The 19,951-nt window shown below is 41.2% G+C and overlaps 1 protein-coding gene across 6 annotated transcripts in view; it reads right to left on the reverse strand.

The window, feature by feature from the left end:
* Positions 1-1,102: 1,102 nt before the first annotated feature.
* The window catches only part of CHST8 (carbohydrate sulfotransferase 8), a 395,568-nt gene continuing 376,719 nt past the window's right edge, over positions 1,103-19,951 (reverse strand). For all 6 annotated transcript variants that reach the window (XM_061594274.1, XM_061594272.1, XM_061594275.1 and 3 more), the window contains 2 exons: positions 5,693-5,730; positions 1,103-2,463 (listed from right to left, as the gene is read on the reverse strand). In XM_061594274.1, the coding sequence (XP_061450258.1) occupies positions 1,315-2,463; positions 5,693-5,730 (1,187 nt within the window). In that variant the 3' untranslated portion in view covers positions 1,103-1,314. The remainder of the gene's footprint in view (positions 2,464-5,692; positions 5,731-19,951) is intronic.

Here is a 19,951-nt window from a genome sequence, read left to right on the forward strand (position 1 = left end):
GGTGCACATATATAAGCAAAGGTGGAATTTTCTGAAAACCTTGATGAGTTGAGCCACAGCGAATTTTTCTAATTCTTAGTCAACAAAAAGCAAGGAGTTTTTTAACAGTTCAGTTAAAAATATGAAGGTCTCACATATTATATGTATATGCAGGTTTTCTATTGTAACCAGCACACATAGTGCACATTCGTATATACATAACATTGTGCTGCAGAAAGTACCACATGGAATGTTATTCTTTTTATGTAATTGCATATAATTTTGTGTATAATTTTGCATATAATATTTTATATTCCAACAATGCATGAGCGGCTTATATATAAGTGGTTTTCCAATGCAAGGACAAATCTCGATTGGGTCAGAACCTCCAAATTTTGTGTGTAAAACCTAGGGATAGGAAAGAAATTCACATTTTGCACTTTCCAAAGCAATATGAGAATGAAACGCAGCCATCCTTCGAAATTCACACTTATCCAAATTTTGTGATGCAGTTATCTACCAATGTTGACAAAAATGGACATATTGGGGGAAAGTGTGAAAAAATATTCATGAAAATAAAAATATTACAAAAATTGGTTGCAAAAATGTCAAAACGACATACAAAAATGTATTGGGAGACATTTGCACTAAAAGGCACATAATATGGAGAACTGAATTTAAGATTGGAAAAATGAGAAACTGAGAGACATGAAACTGAGATCTTTCCATCCCTAACCATTTAAAAAGGACTCCTCTTTTGTCCCTAATTTTAATATGTCCTTTTTTGTGGTGCACATGTGCAATACCTCTGCAGCTGTCGCTTACAAAATGGCTAGCATATACCACAAAGAGGCACAGAGAACTGATGCATCTTTTTGATTGACTTTGCAAACCTGTTAAAGATGACCATTTTTGTTTATTAATTCCAAAATCATTTAAAAACAACCACATGGAATATTACTGCAAGATTGGACGTCACTGATAATCCTTGAAAAATATGAGGACAAGGTGTCTTCCAGAGCATAGCAGCAATTGTCCTGAATGTGAAAGTTAATTTAACTGAATCTACACTACAAACCTGTTGGTGTTGTAACACGTTAATTGCCTTAGTTTCTGCCACAAAAAATCCTGGGAATTGAAGTTTGGTGACTGTGCTGTCAACTTTCCCCACACCCCAATTGACACTTTCCAGGTTCTCTACATAACCCATTTAAGCTTGTTGGGTAGATATGCCCTTGGTTTATTTGTGAATGGGTGCAGTATTTGGGTTACAGTATTTTACACAGATTTGCATATGAGGAAGTTCACAAAGATTGTGCCCAAAGCCTCTTGCTGTTAATACAGGTCTTCAAAAGGCTTTGAGTAGTTAAACATCAGATAGTCCATATAATAGAAATCGTAACTACGTTGCCTTTGAGAAGGAGATAGTTGTGTAAAATATTGCTGTGTAATTTGAGTGGTTGTTCGCTCTTCATCAGAATGTCTGTCTTTAAACCTTGGAAAAGTCAAATTTTGTGGTGCATTTATTAAATGCAGGAAAAAGTTGGCATCCTCCTGCATGGTTTCAAATTTACCAATAAAATCATAGTCTATTAAGCATGGGCTACAGAGCTTGTTGACATGGTCCCAGTGGATGTCCATGCCCACAGGCCGGTGTACATCAAGGAGATATTGAATGAACTCTTTAAACTTTACCCCGGAACCGGTCCTCAATGCCTCCTTCGTGGCATTAACACGGTATCTTGAAATAATGGGTCTCCCAAAAACTGGGTGGTAGTAATTGTTGGGATGCTCAAACTTGTCTCGAAATGCTGAGACCAATTTTTCAAAAGGTTCGCGAACAAAGAGCATCTTAGTGTAAGTACTGAGCCTGTGGTTGATTCCTTTACGATCAAACCCATCCAACCTTTTCAGATAATTCCCATAATGCACGGTGTTGTGTTGTATAACCTTGGTTGAGGAAGCCAGACCATTAAGAACCATCAGCACTCTTTTCCAATTGGAACAACCTGCTTTGGGAACTTCACAGTATAAAATTCGGTACTTATCTTCAACAAATATCCTGGAAACATGATAAGGTGTAATGATCCTTTTGTTGTCGCTCTTATATTTCAAACAAGTATCTCTCATGATTCTCTTTCTCTCTCTTTGTGTCTGATACAGGCTTTTCCACTTGATGTCATTTCTGTACTCTGATTTCAGCATGGGCAAGTTGTGAAAGGACCCATTTACAGCAATCAGGATGGGGTTCTTTTTTATGACAAATTTCCTCTTCCGTTTATGAGTCCTGGCAGAATTAGCTTCTGCATTTTTTTTTGAATGGTCTTTAATCACAACTACTATGTTCTGCTTTCTGCTTGTGTCTTGTTCCTGCACAGGTCCATTCTGCATTGAGTGTAATGAAGGCCTCTGGTTTACAACTGGGAATTCATCAGCAGCATACAAGAGTATTTTTCCATCCTGATTGTTGCTCGATGTGCAGTCCTAATGGAAGAAAAGGCCCACGAAATTACTGAGTGAGAGAGCATTCATCACCGTGGACAAGCTGTAGAGTTTAATGGCTCGTACTGTTTGTACCACTTTAGTTCAGCTTAACTAGGGAATGAAATACATTGTCTTACATGCAGCTTTGGTGCTACAGTCATGATTTTTCACCTTCTGCTTTTGAATATATTGTTCTTAACTTGAACATCAATTCCAGAGATAAACCTGAAAGAACCAGCTAGGAAACAGCTTTCATAGTTTATGTGTGACACTAAAAAGTTTTCATCTACTGGGACCCACTCTCACATTTGCTCTGACACTGATTCAGTGCTGAAGCAGAAATAAATACTAGGAATGTAAAACCACTCTGTGCTGGGCCTGAATAATGAGTTGAATTGGGTGATTTCACCTCTACCTACATCAAACTGATGAGACCCAAGGCTGACGCCCCCCCCCAAAGCCTGGTGTTCTGTTTTACTGTGCACCAGTTCTGTTTCTGTGTTCCCCCTGCTCTCTAGGCCCATGGGCCTTGCAAGAAGTGAGGCTGTCTCAATGCTTCCTGTAGAGTACTGATTTTGATTTTGTAAAAACAGAGTAGCAGAGGATTTGTTTTCTTTTCAACTTAAAAACTTAATTTACCTTTTTATTCATCACTATGGGACTGCTTGCTCTGCTTGAAAAAAAATTCCTCCTGAGCTCTGATGCCTATTGGAGGACATCCCCACACAAACCTGGGATGTCTAAGCTGATTGGTATGTCACTGCTATTGTTTTTCAATATGCATGAAAACATACCACTTGCCCATCTCTTAATCATTTTAAGGCAAGAGATAAATCTCCACTTCCCTGAAAATATGCAATATGGATTTTGGAGTTTTAGTAATCCTATTAAAGAGATTGTTCTAATATGAATTATGGAGGGAAGTGACTCTCCCACAAAAGCGCCTGGACCTATGTGTCTACAATTTGCATCTTTTTGTCTGCAATCCACTCAGGAGACGCTCCTGTGCCTGCTAATTTCATCTTCTTCTGACAAAAGGGAGGAAAAGTTATAGCCATATTTAGAATCCCCATGACTGAATAGGGAATAAAGAGCTTTGTTTTAAACAGAGCAACTCACAATACAGTGATTCAGAAACGGTTGTTTTAAATGCAGAGATACAAGGCAAATCTTAGGGCCTGTGTACACGTGTTGTCTTAGATTCTAAAGTAGATTTGCTACCATTTTTTCCTCAATCCTAAATGAATTTCCTGTTTGGATCAAACACCTTCAAGAAGACTGGCTAAACCTGAGCATGGTTCTTGCTGTGTGCGCGCCCTGCTCATTCTGTTCAATTAAGGAGGGGGTGAGCTGAGCATATTCAGTGGAAAATTATTTTGTGTAAATCCCTCTTGTGTATGAAAGTGGGAAGCCTTTGCAAATGGCTAAATTCAGATTGCCCACATTTCACTGCAGACTCAGGGTGATGGCAAAAGTTCAGGGGGTAATGGGTGAGAGGAAGATAGGGGAAGGAAATGCTGCATCTCAACAGATGTTCAGTGGAGGATTCAGTCTTGCAGACTTCATGCTCAATGCCCCACCACTTGAGAGCCCTGACCTGGGGTGATCTGCTGCTGTCTTGGCTCAACTTGACCCAAGCCTGCATCCCCCTGAATTGGCCCAATTTGGTTCAGGATTCATGCTTCAGTGATCAGCCGTACTCCCCCCTTTATCCTATTTATCTCTACAATGGCACAGGCATTCCTTCCTTAGCCCTACAGATATCAGAACACCATCACTGGTAGGGCAAGCGGGTTGACACAGTGGGGAGGCATCCAATGTTGGCTCTTCTGCTCTGAAGTCAGACCTCTCTCTGCCCTTGGAGAGGCAGATCTCATGAGTCCTATGGCCCCTGGGACATTCTGCCAGGGACCATGGGATTAATGTTAAGATTTAAATAAGGACCGAACCCCTTAACAATTTTGAAATACCAGTTTTGCAGCTGACTCAGTTACATGAGGTTAGTGTGTCCACAGTCAGGAAGGATATATGCTACTCGAAAGGCAATCCTGGGAATTGAGCAATCAAGGGACAAATAAATCTTATTCTTTTGTCTCTATAAAAATTAGACAATGTCTAGTACAACTTCTAACACTTCACTACCACATGAACAACCACAGTTCTCATATGCAATACCATTAAATGTTCCTTCCAGCATAGCTGAGGGGAGAACATTAAAGCAGATTAGTGTAAAAGTTTTCCTGGGAGTAAGCTTAATTCAGTGGGTCTTATTTCGGAGGAGATAGCTGGCTTTGGTTCTCCCTCTCCCTCCCAAAAGTTTTGCAAAGTTAGTGGGCTTTTTTGTATTTATTTAATTTTTCGTTTCTTCCCCCCTCATTGAATGGAGTCAAATATTTGTTTTTTGAACTTGAAGGTGGGCTATTACTAAACCTGGACAATTTAGAAGAACAGGGTGATTTGTGTACAGCAGCTGTTGGGCTGAGGGGACTAAAGCATCTGGAGGGCACCAGGTTAGCAGGTTTAATGTACAAACTTGTCCTTCTCACGCACCTCATTTCATTTGATTTTTCTTGAATCTCTTGAGAGCTCTCTGTCTCACTGATCCCATGTATTTTTAGTTTATTCATCCAGAAAGATATTAAACATCTTTGCAGATGGGCTTTTACTGAATGAAAATCTGCAGACTTCAGATCTGGTCCTCATGCAAGAGTTCAGGATCAATCAGAGGTGCAGTATATCAGGACTGAGATTATAAATCCATTGCTAGCATTTCAGGGTAATCATTTACCTGGGACTAATTTCTCCTTGTGCCCATAATTCTTGCATTATTCCTGAACATTTCAAAGGGATTGGCAAGACACCTCCTGCCATTGCAATTAACTAACAGCCACAAGATGGCGCAATTTCACCAAGTTGTTCATGCTGATAATTTTTTAGTGACTTCAAAGTGAATTTTTATTAGTCAAAATATGGAGAATATTTCTCCGGAAAAGTGCATCAGATTTAGCCAGCCCAAAAAACTACATTTCATTGGCCTAACAAATTGAGAGAATTTAAAAAGAACATCTGTATTCTGGGAAATAGTGATGTATTCTACCTTCTTCACTCACTCTGCCTCTAATAATTTGACTGTCTCTTCAGCCATTACACATCTCCCATTTCCATGTATTTCAGATTTGAGATACATAAACACACCTTCCCCAAAAACATTTTAAAAAGAGCAACTTACATGTTTGGATTGCTGTGATCCCATGTTACATCTCAGTCCTAAAAAAATAAAAGAGTTATTACAAGTAGGAACTGCAACAAAATGTTGTAGTGTATTCTCCCTCTTAATCGGAGTGTGCCTGGTTAGGATTCCATCTAGCCATTCCCTTCAACAAGGGAATTCCTCTTCCTCCCACATCCCTGCTTTGTGTTTTGTGTTTTTTTATTATTATATTTCAACTGACATTTAGTGGTTCCTGGACATGCTTAGTCCTCATTAGAGATGGGGCAGAAATATAATTCAGTTTATACCTAAAGCCAAATCTATCAAATTTAACAACTTCCAAAACAAATGTGCACTTACCCAAATTTTTCAATGCAGTTCTCCAACCAACCAGTGTTTACAAAAATGTATACGGTAGGGAAAATCTGTGTAACAATATTCGTGAAAATAATACACAAAGTGCATTATATTATGGGATATTGCTTGCAAAAATGTATGCTTTACAGATCCTCCCATTCCTAGTCCTCATTGGGCATCTTAGGTTTATAAAATATATTTTGTACCTCTGCAAAAACTGGGGTTTCCCTGAGCAGGCCAATACCTCCCTTTTGTTTCTTGGTGGCCTCAGTCACAGTGTACTATTGCAGGGAGGGCTAAGCTGCACTGGGAGTGCCCTTTCTAGCACCCGAGACGAACAGGGTGGTAAATTGAAAAGGAAAAAAGTCCCAGCAATAACAAATACATAACATTGTAGAGACCATAAGAAACACACAACTTATTGTGGCTAAATTAATTACATTAAAAAAAATTTTTTTTTACAAATGTTTTAGTCGGCTGTGTGAACAACATAACAGGTTGCTTAACTGAAACAATTGATCTGAGGGGAGATATGATAGCACTCTTCAAGTACATGAAAGGTTGTCACACAGAGGAGGGCCGGGATCTCTTCTCAATGGTCCCAGAGTGCAGGACACGGAATAATGGGCTCAAGTTGCAGGAAGCCAGATTTCGACTGGACATCAGGAAAAACTTCCTAACTGTTAGAGCCATACGACAATGGAATCAATGACCTAGAGAGGTAGTGGGCTCTCAGCACGAGGCATTCAAGAGGCAGCTGGACAGCCATCTGTTGGGAATGCTTTGATTTGGATTCCTGCATTGCGCAGGGGGTTGGACTCGATGGCCTTATAGGCCTCTTCCAACTCTTCTATGATTCTATGAAAACCCATAAAAACCGATAGACAATTTAGAACACATGCTATTCAAATGCTGTTAAACAATTTACATTTTTGCATGGTTTTACTGTATGCTGTATGTAGATATTTGTTGTAAACTGCTTTGATTTTTGAAAATTAAAATTCTATACAGATATTTTTATAAATAAATTATTATAAATAAATAAAAAATAGTAATAAAAATGACTGATTTTGTGAAAAAGTTTAAACAACTGAACAAGGTCCTAGATGGAGCTCTGCACCAATAGGGCAGGTGGGAGCACAAATCTAGGGTCTTATACCTTTTCATTTTTTGGGAGCCAGGTCCCAGCAAGTTCTCTATGTCTCCAGCATCTTATGAGCCAAACAGCATGAAAGAGGAGTGCACTGGCCACTAAGAACAGTCTTCTAAATATGCTTCCATGTTAGGAGTGTGTTAACTTGTGAGAAGAGTCTTCGTAGTGGCTCACTCACCTCCTTTTCACTATGAGTGTGTGAAATGAGATGACTCAGCCAATGAGAAGCCTTGTCTCATTAGCTAATACACTTCCCTTTCATGCTGATTGGCTCCTAGAGAGGTCTGTTGTTCTGGGAGAAGGCATTCACAATGATCTCATTCTAAACACAGCAGCAAAAGGGGGGAGGGTTTTTTTTTCCAGCCCAGGAGTAAGGGAAGAGAAAAGAGAGAGAAAAACATTGTTAAAGGGAAGGGCCTGTGTGTGAGTGACTAAAAGATATAGTATGTGTGTGTGTGTGTGTGTATGAGAGAGAGAGAGAGAGAGAGGTTTCAGCTTTTATGTTGTGTATATATGTGTTGTGCATGGTAAGGTGAAATGCAAATGAATATGCCTAAGGTTAGGATACCCCAGAGGTTAGGGTAAGACATTCCCATGCTTGTTTCCTTCTAAATCTCATAAACTCTTTACCTTGCAGCATGATGATAATGATGATGAATGGGGTAGAACCTTCTAGGTATGTGTGGAAAGAGGAAGGGCCAATACAGGAAGATAGGAGAAAGGAGTGGAAGGTGACAAAGTTCACAAGGTTACAAATTCCCATGCAAAATGAGGACCTGGAAGCATATATGTTCCAGCAGCTTTGCAAGTGTATAAAGCAAAAGTTGTCAACCAGATTGGAGCCTCAATCAGGTTCCCTGGGCTTAAATGTTCTCTAGAAGGAACTCAGTCCCTTTAGAACTATATTGGGTACGCCCAAATGTATTCCTAACACTGGCCTCAATTTGGAAGCTGGAGAATCCATTCTTATCATGGACATACTCTATTCATTAGATATAGATTACCAAGAGCTACACGCCTTAGCAAATGAGCCTTGTTCACCACACTTGCTGGGCCTGACTTGGTCTGCCTCGAATCAATATATGCCATACCTACACTTTTAAAAATCTCCAAAGGATCTACTTCTTATCAAGAAACAAAGACATAACCCCAAATACTGTACATTAATGTCGTATTTGACTACCCTAGACCTCCCTAAATATCGTAGAGCATTTACTCTAATGAGATTAAATATCTTGCCCTCTGCTGTTCTTTTTGGCAGATATAATAAAATCCCTTATTCAGAGAGATTATGCCCTTGCAATATGACAGAACCTGAATCTAATGCTCATGTCCTTTTTTGTTGTTTATACTATCAAGATTTGAGAAGCAAACTAATTTCTCCCATTTTACGATCATTTCCAGGCAGAGATCAAACTTTTTATCTGAACTATCTCTTAGGTGATCATTTATCTGAGGTGTCTTTAGTAGTTGCCAAATTTAGTGCTGCGGCCATCCAAATTAGGAAAATTAAAATGACTCAACTAACCGATAATTAAATCTTACATTGATTTTAATGAATTCAAATACCTTTGTACAGTGATGTATTATGATTGTTTTAATATTTTTATGTGATTTTATGTGATTTTGTATGTCTTTTCTGATTGGTCTATTGACTGTAATAAATCAAATCAATCAATCAAAGGATAGCTGTTCTGTTGGCACGTTTCAACATTTTACTCTCAAAGATGTTAGAGGGCAGATTTGCCAAAGTTACAATTAAAGGTAGGTGCTACCTATGTAATCAGCTGGAACTTGAAACAGTTTCCCATGTGTTTTTTTACAACATATAATCTACCCCCCTTATGAGGCAATTTCCTGGTCAATCGTTAGATACTCTTCTATTTTCCTTGAGATATCCAATAAATTCATTACTGAAAAGGTAGCAGTATTTCTGAATGTAGTAATATCTGGCTGAGGCTCTTGTGTCCCTCAGTCCTTCTATGGTCCTGGTGATACCATTAACATCATTAGTGTTCCAGCTCTGTTGGCACTTGTGGTTTCTACTTAACACAGTTATTTTCCACTGTCACATTTAATATTCTGAGAAAGCACAATGCTAACAAGATCCAATTAAACCAGTGTAATATATGATTTTAGGTCTCTGCAGAGCCTAGAGTGGTTCAGAAGGGCACAGCCTCGTAGGCCAAGGAAGAAAATACTCCCAATTGGCCCTTGCTGCCCAATGCTGGCTGGCAGGCATAATGCATGGAGCCATGAGCTTGGATACTTGTACAGGTGGAGCTCCACAGAGAATGCTGTGTAAAAGCTGCCAACTCCTTTTTCTCCTGGGCTTCTGCTTTCTCTGGTTCAGCAAGGCCCATAGAACAAAAATCTCTCAGCACCACCTTCTGAGACCAGTTCTCCAAGAAGGACTTGAACCGCCATAACACTCTACCTCCCATCCTCCAAAAGGAGACTATGGATGGTATCCATAACTGTTGACAGGTCCAGAAGCAGCAAGCCCTATGTTTTCCCCAGCATAGGCCATCCCCTAAGGAGACTAAAGCTGTTCCAAAATGGGGCCTGCAGGGAGACAGGTACAATAAGATACTTTTTAAAAATCCATAACTACTACATTATAACCAGAGGTGTAAAAATACATCAATAGCCAGTACTTGCTCCATCACCGTGCCCCAAAAGGTAATTCAGACTGGGTGGTAATTTCCCTAAAGCCAATGGGTCTGACTTCCGCTTTCTTTCAACCAGGCCTCCTGAAAAACAATAAGGACTAATCCAACTGTCAAATAAAGTCATAGTCTCTGCGGTCCATGCATCCAGCTCTGCTCTGGCAGATTTCAAAAGCCAGGATGCGCAAGGATGAAGAAGACAAATGGGAGACCTCACCCCTCTACATCATCAGGTACCTCAACAGTATGCATAATAATATGACCACCATCTCTCTCTTCAACAACTATGGCATCCAATTGGTTCAGATGCAAGCAACTTAATCTGCAATATGCACAGCCGATTCCTTACAATAAATCTTTTGAGGCTTCCTAAGACTCATTCCTCAGGTCTATAGGAGGAGACTCTTCACCACATGAAAGAACATCATCGATCAAACATGGTGGTGAATAATAAATACTTCCCCACCACCACAATCACCACCTCGGAGTAAGAGTACAAATGGATTCTAGCTGTGTTCAGGCATATTTATTTTGAGTCTTCTGCCATCTGCACTCTGGATAACCATTTATTATTTGCTCCAGAGAATAATAAGGAGCTGTCATTATCCAACTACCAGGCTGCAGTTGTGTGGAAGTGATTGGATTTACAGTGCAGGTCATCTCTCTGTTCCAAGCAGAGCCTTGGCACAGCTTTTGGGATGGGCCATCAAATCCGGTTAAAGGCGGCTGTAAAATCAAACCAATCAGGTGGTGATCTTCCAAGTCAATGGAGCTCAGCTCCACACATCAGTCCTTACAGAAGTTCAGATCCAATGTCTCTCCCTCCTCCCCCTGTGCATTGGACCAGTGGTAATTTGAGACAGGTCCGTGGTTGTCATGGAAAACCTGAACTACTTCTACCAAAGAGCATTGTGTGCATGTTAAAGGCCCCCAAGAAATCAGAGTCTCAGAGTTCAGGAAGGAGGCAATACACCAACAGAATTCTGATCTTGTCTTGGATTCCCAGCGCAAAGTGCACACACTCAACCTTGGCCATATGCTGGGCAGTGCATGTTATTATTGTTACCATTATCATCATTACTTATTAGATTTATTAACCACTTGTTACCTGAAGGTCTCCAAGATATTTATAACAATGTTAAAAACAAAAACAAAAATGCTATAAAAACAAAACAATAAATAACCCCCTCCTCATTATAATTAATTCCTGAAGATCAGCTGTCCCCTCCCCTCCAATCTTGGCGGGTGCCGTGCTGTGGAGCCTGGAGGACACATCCGAGAAAGAGGGACTCTTGTCTTGCTGTCCAACCAGATTTTGATGACACATGCTCACTTGTCAAGGAGGGCAGTGATAACCAGCTCTTTGCTTTTGACCAGCCTGTCCCCTGTTTTAGTGGTGGCCACATCATGCAAGTCCCCTCTCCAAGCACATCGCAATAAAATAAAGGAGAAATAATTTAAATAGGTTAAAATGTTAAAACCTTGGCTATCGCCCTTCGTCTGCCCCAAAGAGATCCCACCATTTGGTAGTTGCACCTTTGGCACCGATACATTGACAGTGTCTTGTCCCCATGCACGGCCTGCTGAAATCAGCTGTAGCAGGGATCTCTCACCAGCTCCTGTAGCTTGTGGTCTGCTCTAGTAGTTGGCTAGGCAATGCAGTGTACTTCAGAAATCTTTGTGGCAGGGTCTGGAGGAACAGATGATGGTAGAAAGTCCTTCCTTTGCTCTATAGCAAGGCATCGACTGCTGCAGGCTCTCTTCCCTTCCACTGATCCCCATAGGAGAGTGGCAGGCATGGCTTAAGCAACTATTTACCCATCCACTATCTCTGCAAATTAGGCTCTCCTGATGTTGCTTTGCAGCCGATCCCAAGCTCATCTAAACACAGGAAGCTGTTTCATAGCAGATCAGATTATTTGTCTATCTAGCCATCTGACTGGAAGCAGCTTTCTTGTATCTCATTTACTGTCTCATGCCCTTATATCCCAGCCAGGTGGGCTTGTTGCTATCTTTCTCACCCTATGTAGAATACAATGGTACATAAGTCTGAGAAGCTTTGTTGATGTAACACAGATGACTTAAGAGAGGGCCTTAACTGGCAAAAATAGATAGTGGATGCCAACATATCATTAGGGAGGATGTTTTCACACACACCGCTAAGCCCATGGAACTTGGCCTTCGAAGGCAGCTGCGATGACAGGCTGCTACAAAGCAGGCAACAGTGACCAACAAAATTGATAAACAAAGGCAGAAGCGTGAGACTCAAATAAAAAAAAAATCCCCACAGGTATAGCTAGTTAAAGTCACAGATCCTCTTTTGGGTATCAATAAGGGTCCCTAAGTCCTGCTCAGAGAGCCTCAGCACAGACCTAGTTGGCTGGGGGTGCTGTGTAGGGGCCAGCCGGGAATCTCTCTGCTGTTGCTTGTCTGGGGCTCCCAACGGCTGAAAGGAGATGTAAGATAACAACTGCATTCATTAGCTGCTTCTAGAAGTGTTTTCGTTGCCTGTCTGCCTAGAAACATTAGCATTGCTTCAATAAAGCACTAAATCTCTACAAGTGTGTTTCATGGTATTTGAAATCCTGAACTTTCTTGCCTCTGGCAAAACAACAGGCATCTGTTAGCATGCCTGTGTTGGCTATTATTGTGCAATGGAGAAAGCAGTGCTGAGCTGAGCTGAACTAGAGCAAAGACACTGGGGTACGCTGCCCCTGAATGGCAAAGCCAGCAGGAATGCAAACCAGTCAGATCTCATTACAGTTCCCAAACCTCAACTGGGGCTAGGACGCATATTGCCAGGCGGCAGCTTCCAGGCCTCTTCAGGAAGGCATCACTGCTGCTTTTGCTTTGGACTGGCTGCTCTCATTTGCAAATATCAGCCCAATGTTTGGTAGGCAAGCAGGTACTTGCCTCAAAGGGCCTTTGCCATGCAGTCCACTGCTGCAAGCAATCTGTTTCAAGTGGATGCAACTGCATGTCAAAGTGCAGCCCAAGGATATAGATAGATAAAGAAACTGGTTTGGGCTAAAGCTACGAGACTAGGAGAGGCAGAATCCACTCATAATCTCCTACCCCCAAATGTGAAAAGCATCTCTCTCTCTCTCTCTCTCTCTCTGTCTTCTCTCTCTCTCTCTCTCTCTCTCTCTGTCTCTCTCTCTCTGCAAAGGAGATTTAAAGCTGTTTTAGGTGACTGATAGATTTTTCCATTAGGCTTCTTAGATTATATAATCACAGGAATATTTTACATGTCTGCACACATTTATGTGCAAGTAACTCCAACTGAAACACCTGGGACATAGCCACCTGATAAGCAGCTGCAGAACTGCCACCCTATGGAAGAGTGGGGGAGGGGTAAGAACGAGAGCAGCCTTCCCCAACGTGATGTTCACCACATGTTTGGACAACTACTCCCCATCCTGCGTGGCTGCTGGAGAGGGTGCTATAGTCTAAAACATCTGGAGGGCACCAGGCTGGGCTAGAGTATTATATTTCGATGTCACAATCTGCCTGCTTCATATATTGATTTGGGGAAATCACTCTCTCTCAGCCTCAGATGTTGCTCTGCACTCCCTGAAAGAGTAAAGCAAGTAACTAATCATAATGAAAAATACTCTGTAGTGAAATACGATAATGACATTGACTGCATTTTACACCATGATTTGACAACCACTTTCAGCTTCCACTTTGGAGACAGAGCTGTGAGTCTGGAAATCATCACTGATTCAAGTCTTACCTCTGACATGAAGTCTCTCTCCCCCCCCCCCGGCTCCACATCAGCAATATGGGAAAATACTTACCCATTTTTGAAGGTATTTGTAAGGATGTGATAATACTGTATATCTAATAGGGTCGTTGGTATTAGAATGTGGATAAGGTGGAACGGGACGGATGTTGCGACAGGACAGGGCAGACAAAAGATGAGTACTTACTTCAGAGTAATGGAGAATTACCTGATGAATCATGGAGCCAGGTGGAAGCGGGAAACAGGTAAAGCACCTTATTGGGTACCTTGGGACCAGAGCTTGGAAAAGTTACTTTTTTGAACTACAACTCCCATCAGCCCAATCCACTGGCCATGCTGGCTGGGGCTGATGGGAGTTGTAGTTCAAAAAAGTAACTTTTCCAAGCTCTGCTTGGGACACATGACTGTACCTTGTATAAAGCTATAAAAGACCCTTGATGTGAGGAAGAAGGCAGTCTCCCGCCATGGCACACGCTGGCCGGGACTCTTTGCAATTGTAAGTATAATAAACAGCTGTAAGCTTCAACCTGCCTCAGTGTCGTTTCCTGGACAAGGACTCCATTCAGGAGAAAATTCCACAACACTTTGAACACTCTTTGAACACATTACTGCCACTACCACTGCCCTCGCCCTACCACTGAGCTACAGCCCTTCCCATTTTAAAAAGTATCTTTTAAAATTGTTCTTTTCGATTCACTAATGAATGCACAACATACCTAGGGCAGGTCCACACCATTCATTTGAAGCACATTCAACACCCATTTGAAGAACGTGAATCCCACCACAAAATAATGGGAACTGGAGTTTGTTAAGGGTGGTGGAACTATAACTATGAGGGAGAAACTACACTAAAGTCTTGTGCTTTAAATGTTAGTTGGATGTGCTTTAAATGTATTGTGTAGATCTCCTTCATAAACTTTGCCTGCATTTTTTTTTAATGTAAATAAGTTACAAATTTTACTAGGTGACTATCGGCTACTCACCATCTCTCAGCCTAATCTGCCCCCAGGGTGAAAACAACAGCCAAACCAAATTCAGAATCATGCCACTTTAAGCTATTTTGCAACTGTTTTATATTTGTTTTGTGGTTAATGGATTCTACATTTATTTATTTCTTGTCGGATTCTAAATTTATTTATTTCTTGTTGCGAGCTACCTTGGTTTCCAACACTACCTTACAGGGTTGTTGGAAAGATTCCATATACATACACATTGGAGATGTAAAAATATATAATAGTTTATTATCAAAACCAATTGGTCATTGCAAAACAAAATAAAATAAAATCAGTATTAGTTTCCTAGAAAATAGTTTCCTAGAAAATAAAAGCAGTGACACCTAGGAAAGCCCTGCTTAATTGGTTTAAAAATAGGATTGGAGAGGGAGAGAAAGATTTACAACACAAACACAATCCTTTGGCATGCACTCAAAAGTCCCTGTGATTTACAGCACAATTCTAACTATGTCTACTCAAAAGTAAGTCCTATTGTATTTACTCCCAGTATGTGGGATTAACATGGCAGCTTTACTCCCAGAAAAGCTTTCATATTGGGAAGGTTTTCAAAACAGGCTTTGAATTACACAGATCAAGTGCCCTCTTTCTGAGTCCAGGAAAATGTAAACTTGTTTGACTCCTCATAATTAGAAAGGTATAATACACTGTAATAGCATAAGCTACATGTGCACTTCTTTTAAATTTCTGTTCCAAATTTATTCGAAACATAAAATGTATAATATGCTATTTTTGCAAGCAATTTGCAAAACCCTGCATGCAGGGCTGGCTCCAGTCCCTTGGGCTCCAGCCTGCCCCAGGCCCCGGCACACACTGCTGTGGATTGCACCACTCGCCTGTTCCCTCGCTCCACCTATCTTTCTCTTCTGTGCTTTGTGCCTCGTGTGCAGCACTGCCCTTAACCAAGATGGCGGCCGAGGTTTCCCTAAGGGGCTGAAGCCTCCACTGCCATTTTGGTTGATGGCACACATGCATGCTACGCACACGCAGGGCTGCACAAGCCACAAAACACAAGAAAGGTAGGCGGAGCGAGGGAACATGGGGGCGATGCTCTCTGCAGCAGCAATTCTGCCGCTATTCCCCCACACTAAAGGGGGCCCTTCAGGGTCATGAGGCCCTCAGCTAGGGCCCAACCTTGCCGCCCTTTAGAGCTGGCCCTGCCTGCATGTATACTTTTATTATCATCATAATTGAAATTGTTTGCAGTAAACAATTGCCTACCAAGATCCTGCTGTGATCTTTTTTGTTCTACATCTACTGACCTGCAAACAATTTACAGTAGGGCCCCGCTTATACGGCGGGTTAGGGACCAGGCCCCCACCGTAAAGCGGAAATCGCCGTAAAGCAGAACCCATTGACTATAATGGGTCGCGTTGCGCGAAAATGCTGCAAAATCGCAAAATCAGCTTTAAAACAAGGAATTTCCCCTAATTGAAAGCCGCCGCATCAGCGGAACGCCGGAAAACGGAACGCCATAAAGCGGGGGCTTACTGTATGGGATTTCAGACAAGCAAGAAAATACAACTGTTTTCTGGCCTTGCAGTGGGTTCTAGCTTTTGCCTGGAGGCCAGCAAATCCCTTGTCAATCAGAACCCTGACTTCACTTATTGGGTACAGACCTGAAAGGGTGGCATTAGAGCAGCCAGCTATGAGCTCATTTAATAGAAATGGTGGTATGGGCAGCTGACGTTTTGGTGTATATCTATTGAACCAGACCACCTAGAAACTGAGACTCATCTTGAAAGGACCCCAAGTATCCAGAGTCTCCGGGCTAAATCCAGAGACCTGGCAGCTTACTCCCTAAGCAACCACTTTTCATTGTCTTCCTGGTGAATATGGTTGTAAAACTTGTTCCCAGTACTGGAGAAAGAGAAACCTGGTGCATCACAGCTGTGCCACACAAGTGGCTGTTGCAGAGTGGGCAGGCAGAGGGTGGCATGGTGAGGTTGCCAACTTTTCATTAAAAAAATACTAGTAATGGTTTGGAATATGAATTTGCTCAGCTCATGTCCTGATGTAATGTGAATGAACCAGTATTTCCTTTGGCTCAGAATTTAAAAACAGTATCTGATACGTATGTGCAGAATGCTTTTAATGTTTCTATTTTTGATGAAGTCCTGGAGACCAGTTGCTGTTCAGACAGAGCTCAGACAAATGACCCCCTAATTCTGTGGAGTCTTCAGAATTCTTCCTGAAGGAGGGGTTCTGGCTTAGCTCTTTGAGCCACAATTAGTGTCCCGGACTTAGAGAAAAATAGATGTAATTTTCCAGCAATGTGCAGCGAGCAGCTAATATGATAACAAGTAAATTTAGGTAAGTAAAGTAAGGCCGGTTCTGGCTGGAGGGTTGGGGTTTGGTGGGAGGGAAAGATGGGAATTCCTTGTAGGCTAAGATTTTAATCCAAACTGGATAGGAATTTAAGGCATGAAAATCTTTCACTGTACTTTTAGGTAGGCTTGATGAGCCCCCTAAACTGGCAGTTCAGAAAGGTTAATCAGCTTTTCATACCCCAATAATAGCATCTCTGTCAAGGGTTGTAGGAAGGAGTCTTCCTGTGGCATGCACCCTAGCCTCCATTGCTGCTTGGGAGCGGGGAGTTGTAGCCCAAAACATCTGGAGGGCACCAGGTTCGCAAAGGCTATGGTAGGGCTTTTAGGTTTAGTATAAGCAGATATTTGTTGAGTCTTCCACTTTACCATGCAGAAGATATATGTTTCTTGATCTCTGTTCATAAGGAGCTGTGTGTTACTGTCAATCTAAAACTGGATAGCCTTCTACCAACCCTCAACTTTTCCTTTAGGACTTCTTGCATTTTAAAGTTAAAGCCAAGCATATCTTTGCTGATGAGTGGGTATGACATTTCCAATGGGGTGCAATGGTTATCTTACCAGGTGTAGTAGGCTGAAAATTGAATGCATGCTAGGACAGTGTGAATGTTTTGGCTTTGAAAAATGAAGTACAACTCTGTCTTTGCCTCAGTGGCAGAGTGTAATCTTTATGCTCTCTGATATCCTTACAACGTTAAAATATACACATAGGTAAATTTTGATGCGGTAGACAGATCACAGTTAAACAGCGTCAAACTGTGATACTCATTTTCTGTTCAAAAACCCTTGAATCTATAATATCTTTTAACTTACAGTGCATCAGTTAGGTTTGTTTTATTTGTGATTCATTATGGACTTTGTGATTCTTTATGGAATCAGAATATTATTTTTTGTTTTTCTGCAATAGACTGCTAGCCAATCCCATATTAGTATTAGCATTAGTATTATTTAGATTTGTTAGTCACTCGTCCAAGCTACTTACAACATATTTAAAACATACATACAAATACATCATATCACAAAAAACATAAAAATGACAGTAACAGTTAAAAATTCCATCCAAGTTTTTAAATTACCAAGCTCTGTTCTTAATAAGTCAAATTCGCTGAGAGAAAGGCAGCTCTTTAGAATGCTTGTTTATATGCGTCAATATTCCCAGAAAGCTTTTGGGGAATGCCTTAAAGATTTGTGCCCTGCATATATAAAGTTGTCAAGGTTGTGTGCAGAAGAAATATTCGTACTGTTTTTAAACTGTTCTGCACTTTGAATTTGGAGGGGTCTATATACTATTGATTTCATAAAAATAAATTCTAGTTCTTGAAAGTCTATCACATCCAATAGGATTTGGAAGGTCCAAAAATGTTGTGTCGGAACACTGGCTCTGAACAGGGGCATTGTTAGGGGGAGGCTTGGGAGGCCCCCCTAAGGTCTTTTGAGCTCAGTCCAGGATATCCTGCTTTGCTATTTTTTAAGTCCAAAGTTCATCAGCATCTTAGTGTGAATTTCTCCTAATATACATCTTTGTATGCAATTTTTGTCTAATACACAAATTTTAACAAAGCAATTTCCTCTAAAACTTTGCATGTTTATATGTAGTTTCATTAATTCATGTGTTTTTATGCACACTTTAGTCTATGCCTTTTTGTACCTGTTACTTTACTGAAGAATGGTATTGTAAAATTCAGAAATGCGAATTTTGAAGGATGGCTGTGTTGCATTGTTCTAAAAAGTGCAAATTAGGCAGAGTCGCCTTTAAATGCAAACTGAATTGAATTTCTTCCCCATCCCTACTGCTGACTTTTCCCTCTCTTTAAACATAAAGTTATTGTTTTATGCTGGGAGGAAGGGCGGGTTATAAATCAAATAATAACCTTTTCTTTACACGGTGAGAAGGTATGCTACAAACTCAAATGGCACATCTGTGTTCCCGACAAAAGGCAAAAGACAAAGGCATCAATATCAGAGAGGAGTAAACCCTTCGGTGTTAAGGGTTCCAGGCAGGGGCATATACATCCCCCCTCTTTCTGTGTAGCTTCATGTGTAGCTAGCCAGGTCCTTCTGTGATGGCCCTGAAGCTCCTGCCTAGCTTGCCATCTTCTCTGCTCCTGCATGCCTGGAGATGATAAGGGAGGCTCTGAGGGGGCCTGAGAACTGGCCAGGAATCTCCAGTCCTGAGGGCAGGGATCTCTATTAGTGTCAAGATCTGCTTGGGGCGGGGTCCTGTTCCCCACCTGAAGTCTGAAGTCTGGACAGGCCTGAACCCAGAGAGTACTGCTGCTGTGACTTTGGCCCATTTGAGTTACTATTCCAGTATCTTGACAACAAATGTGACATTTCTTAATTATAGAACGTGCAATTCACCTGCAGAGTGAGTCTGAGCTCAATGCACTTGAAAGGTTGTGAGTAGGGAGAAAGTTGATTAATTCACGTTTCAGGCTGAATCTATCAAATTTCCACTTTCCCAGACAATATGAAAACTGAAAACAGCCATCCTTTGAAATGGAAGCTTTTAACTGGGGAGAGCTACTGCCTCCATCATACCCAGAAGGATTTTACTCTTTGGTTATACTGTCTTCAGTTGTGGTGTGCACACAAGCTCTGTATGAATAGTCCGTGCATGCTCTACCAATTAAAAGGATATCAGATCAGCACTTCTAGACTATTTATACCCCTGCTTGAGATCCTGGAAAACTGCTGACAGACAAATCTCCCCCAACTTGGTGCCCTCCAGATAAAAAAAAAACAAGCACTGAGCATGAATTGTGTTGAGTTTTGATCTGCAGTTACGGTTTTGGTAATGTGCTCAAATTACTTCAGTGGCAAGAATCTGAAAGTACCGTGGGTTTATGCTTTCACTTGTAGCTCATTATTTCTTTATTGATTTTTGCAGATCAACAGCTCTTTAAAATGTCATTAGGTGGATATAAAAAGGAAAATGCTGACAGCTACCCAGAAAGCCAACTGTGAGCTTTTTATAAAATTTTGTATTGCATGTAGGTGTGTGTGTGTCTGTAAC

This window comes from Rhineura floridana, chromosome 13, assembly GCF_030035675.1.
Source record: "Rhineura floridana isolate rRhiFlo1 chromosome 13, rRhiFlo1.hap2, whole genome shotgun sequence".
Classification (NCBI taxonomy): Eukaryota; Metazoa; Chordata; class Lepidosauria; order Squamata; family Rhineuridae; genus Rhineura; species Rhineura floridana.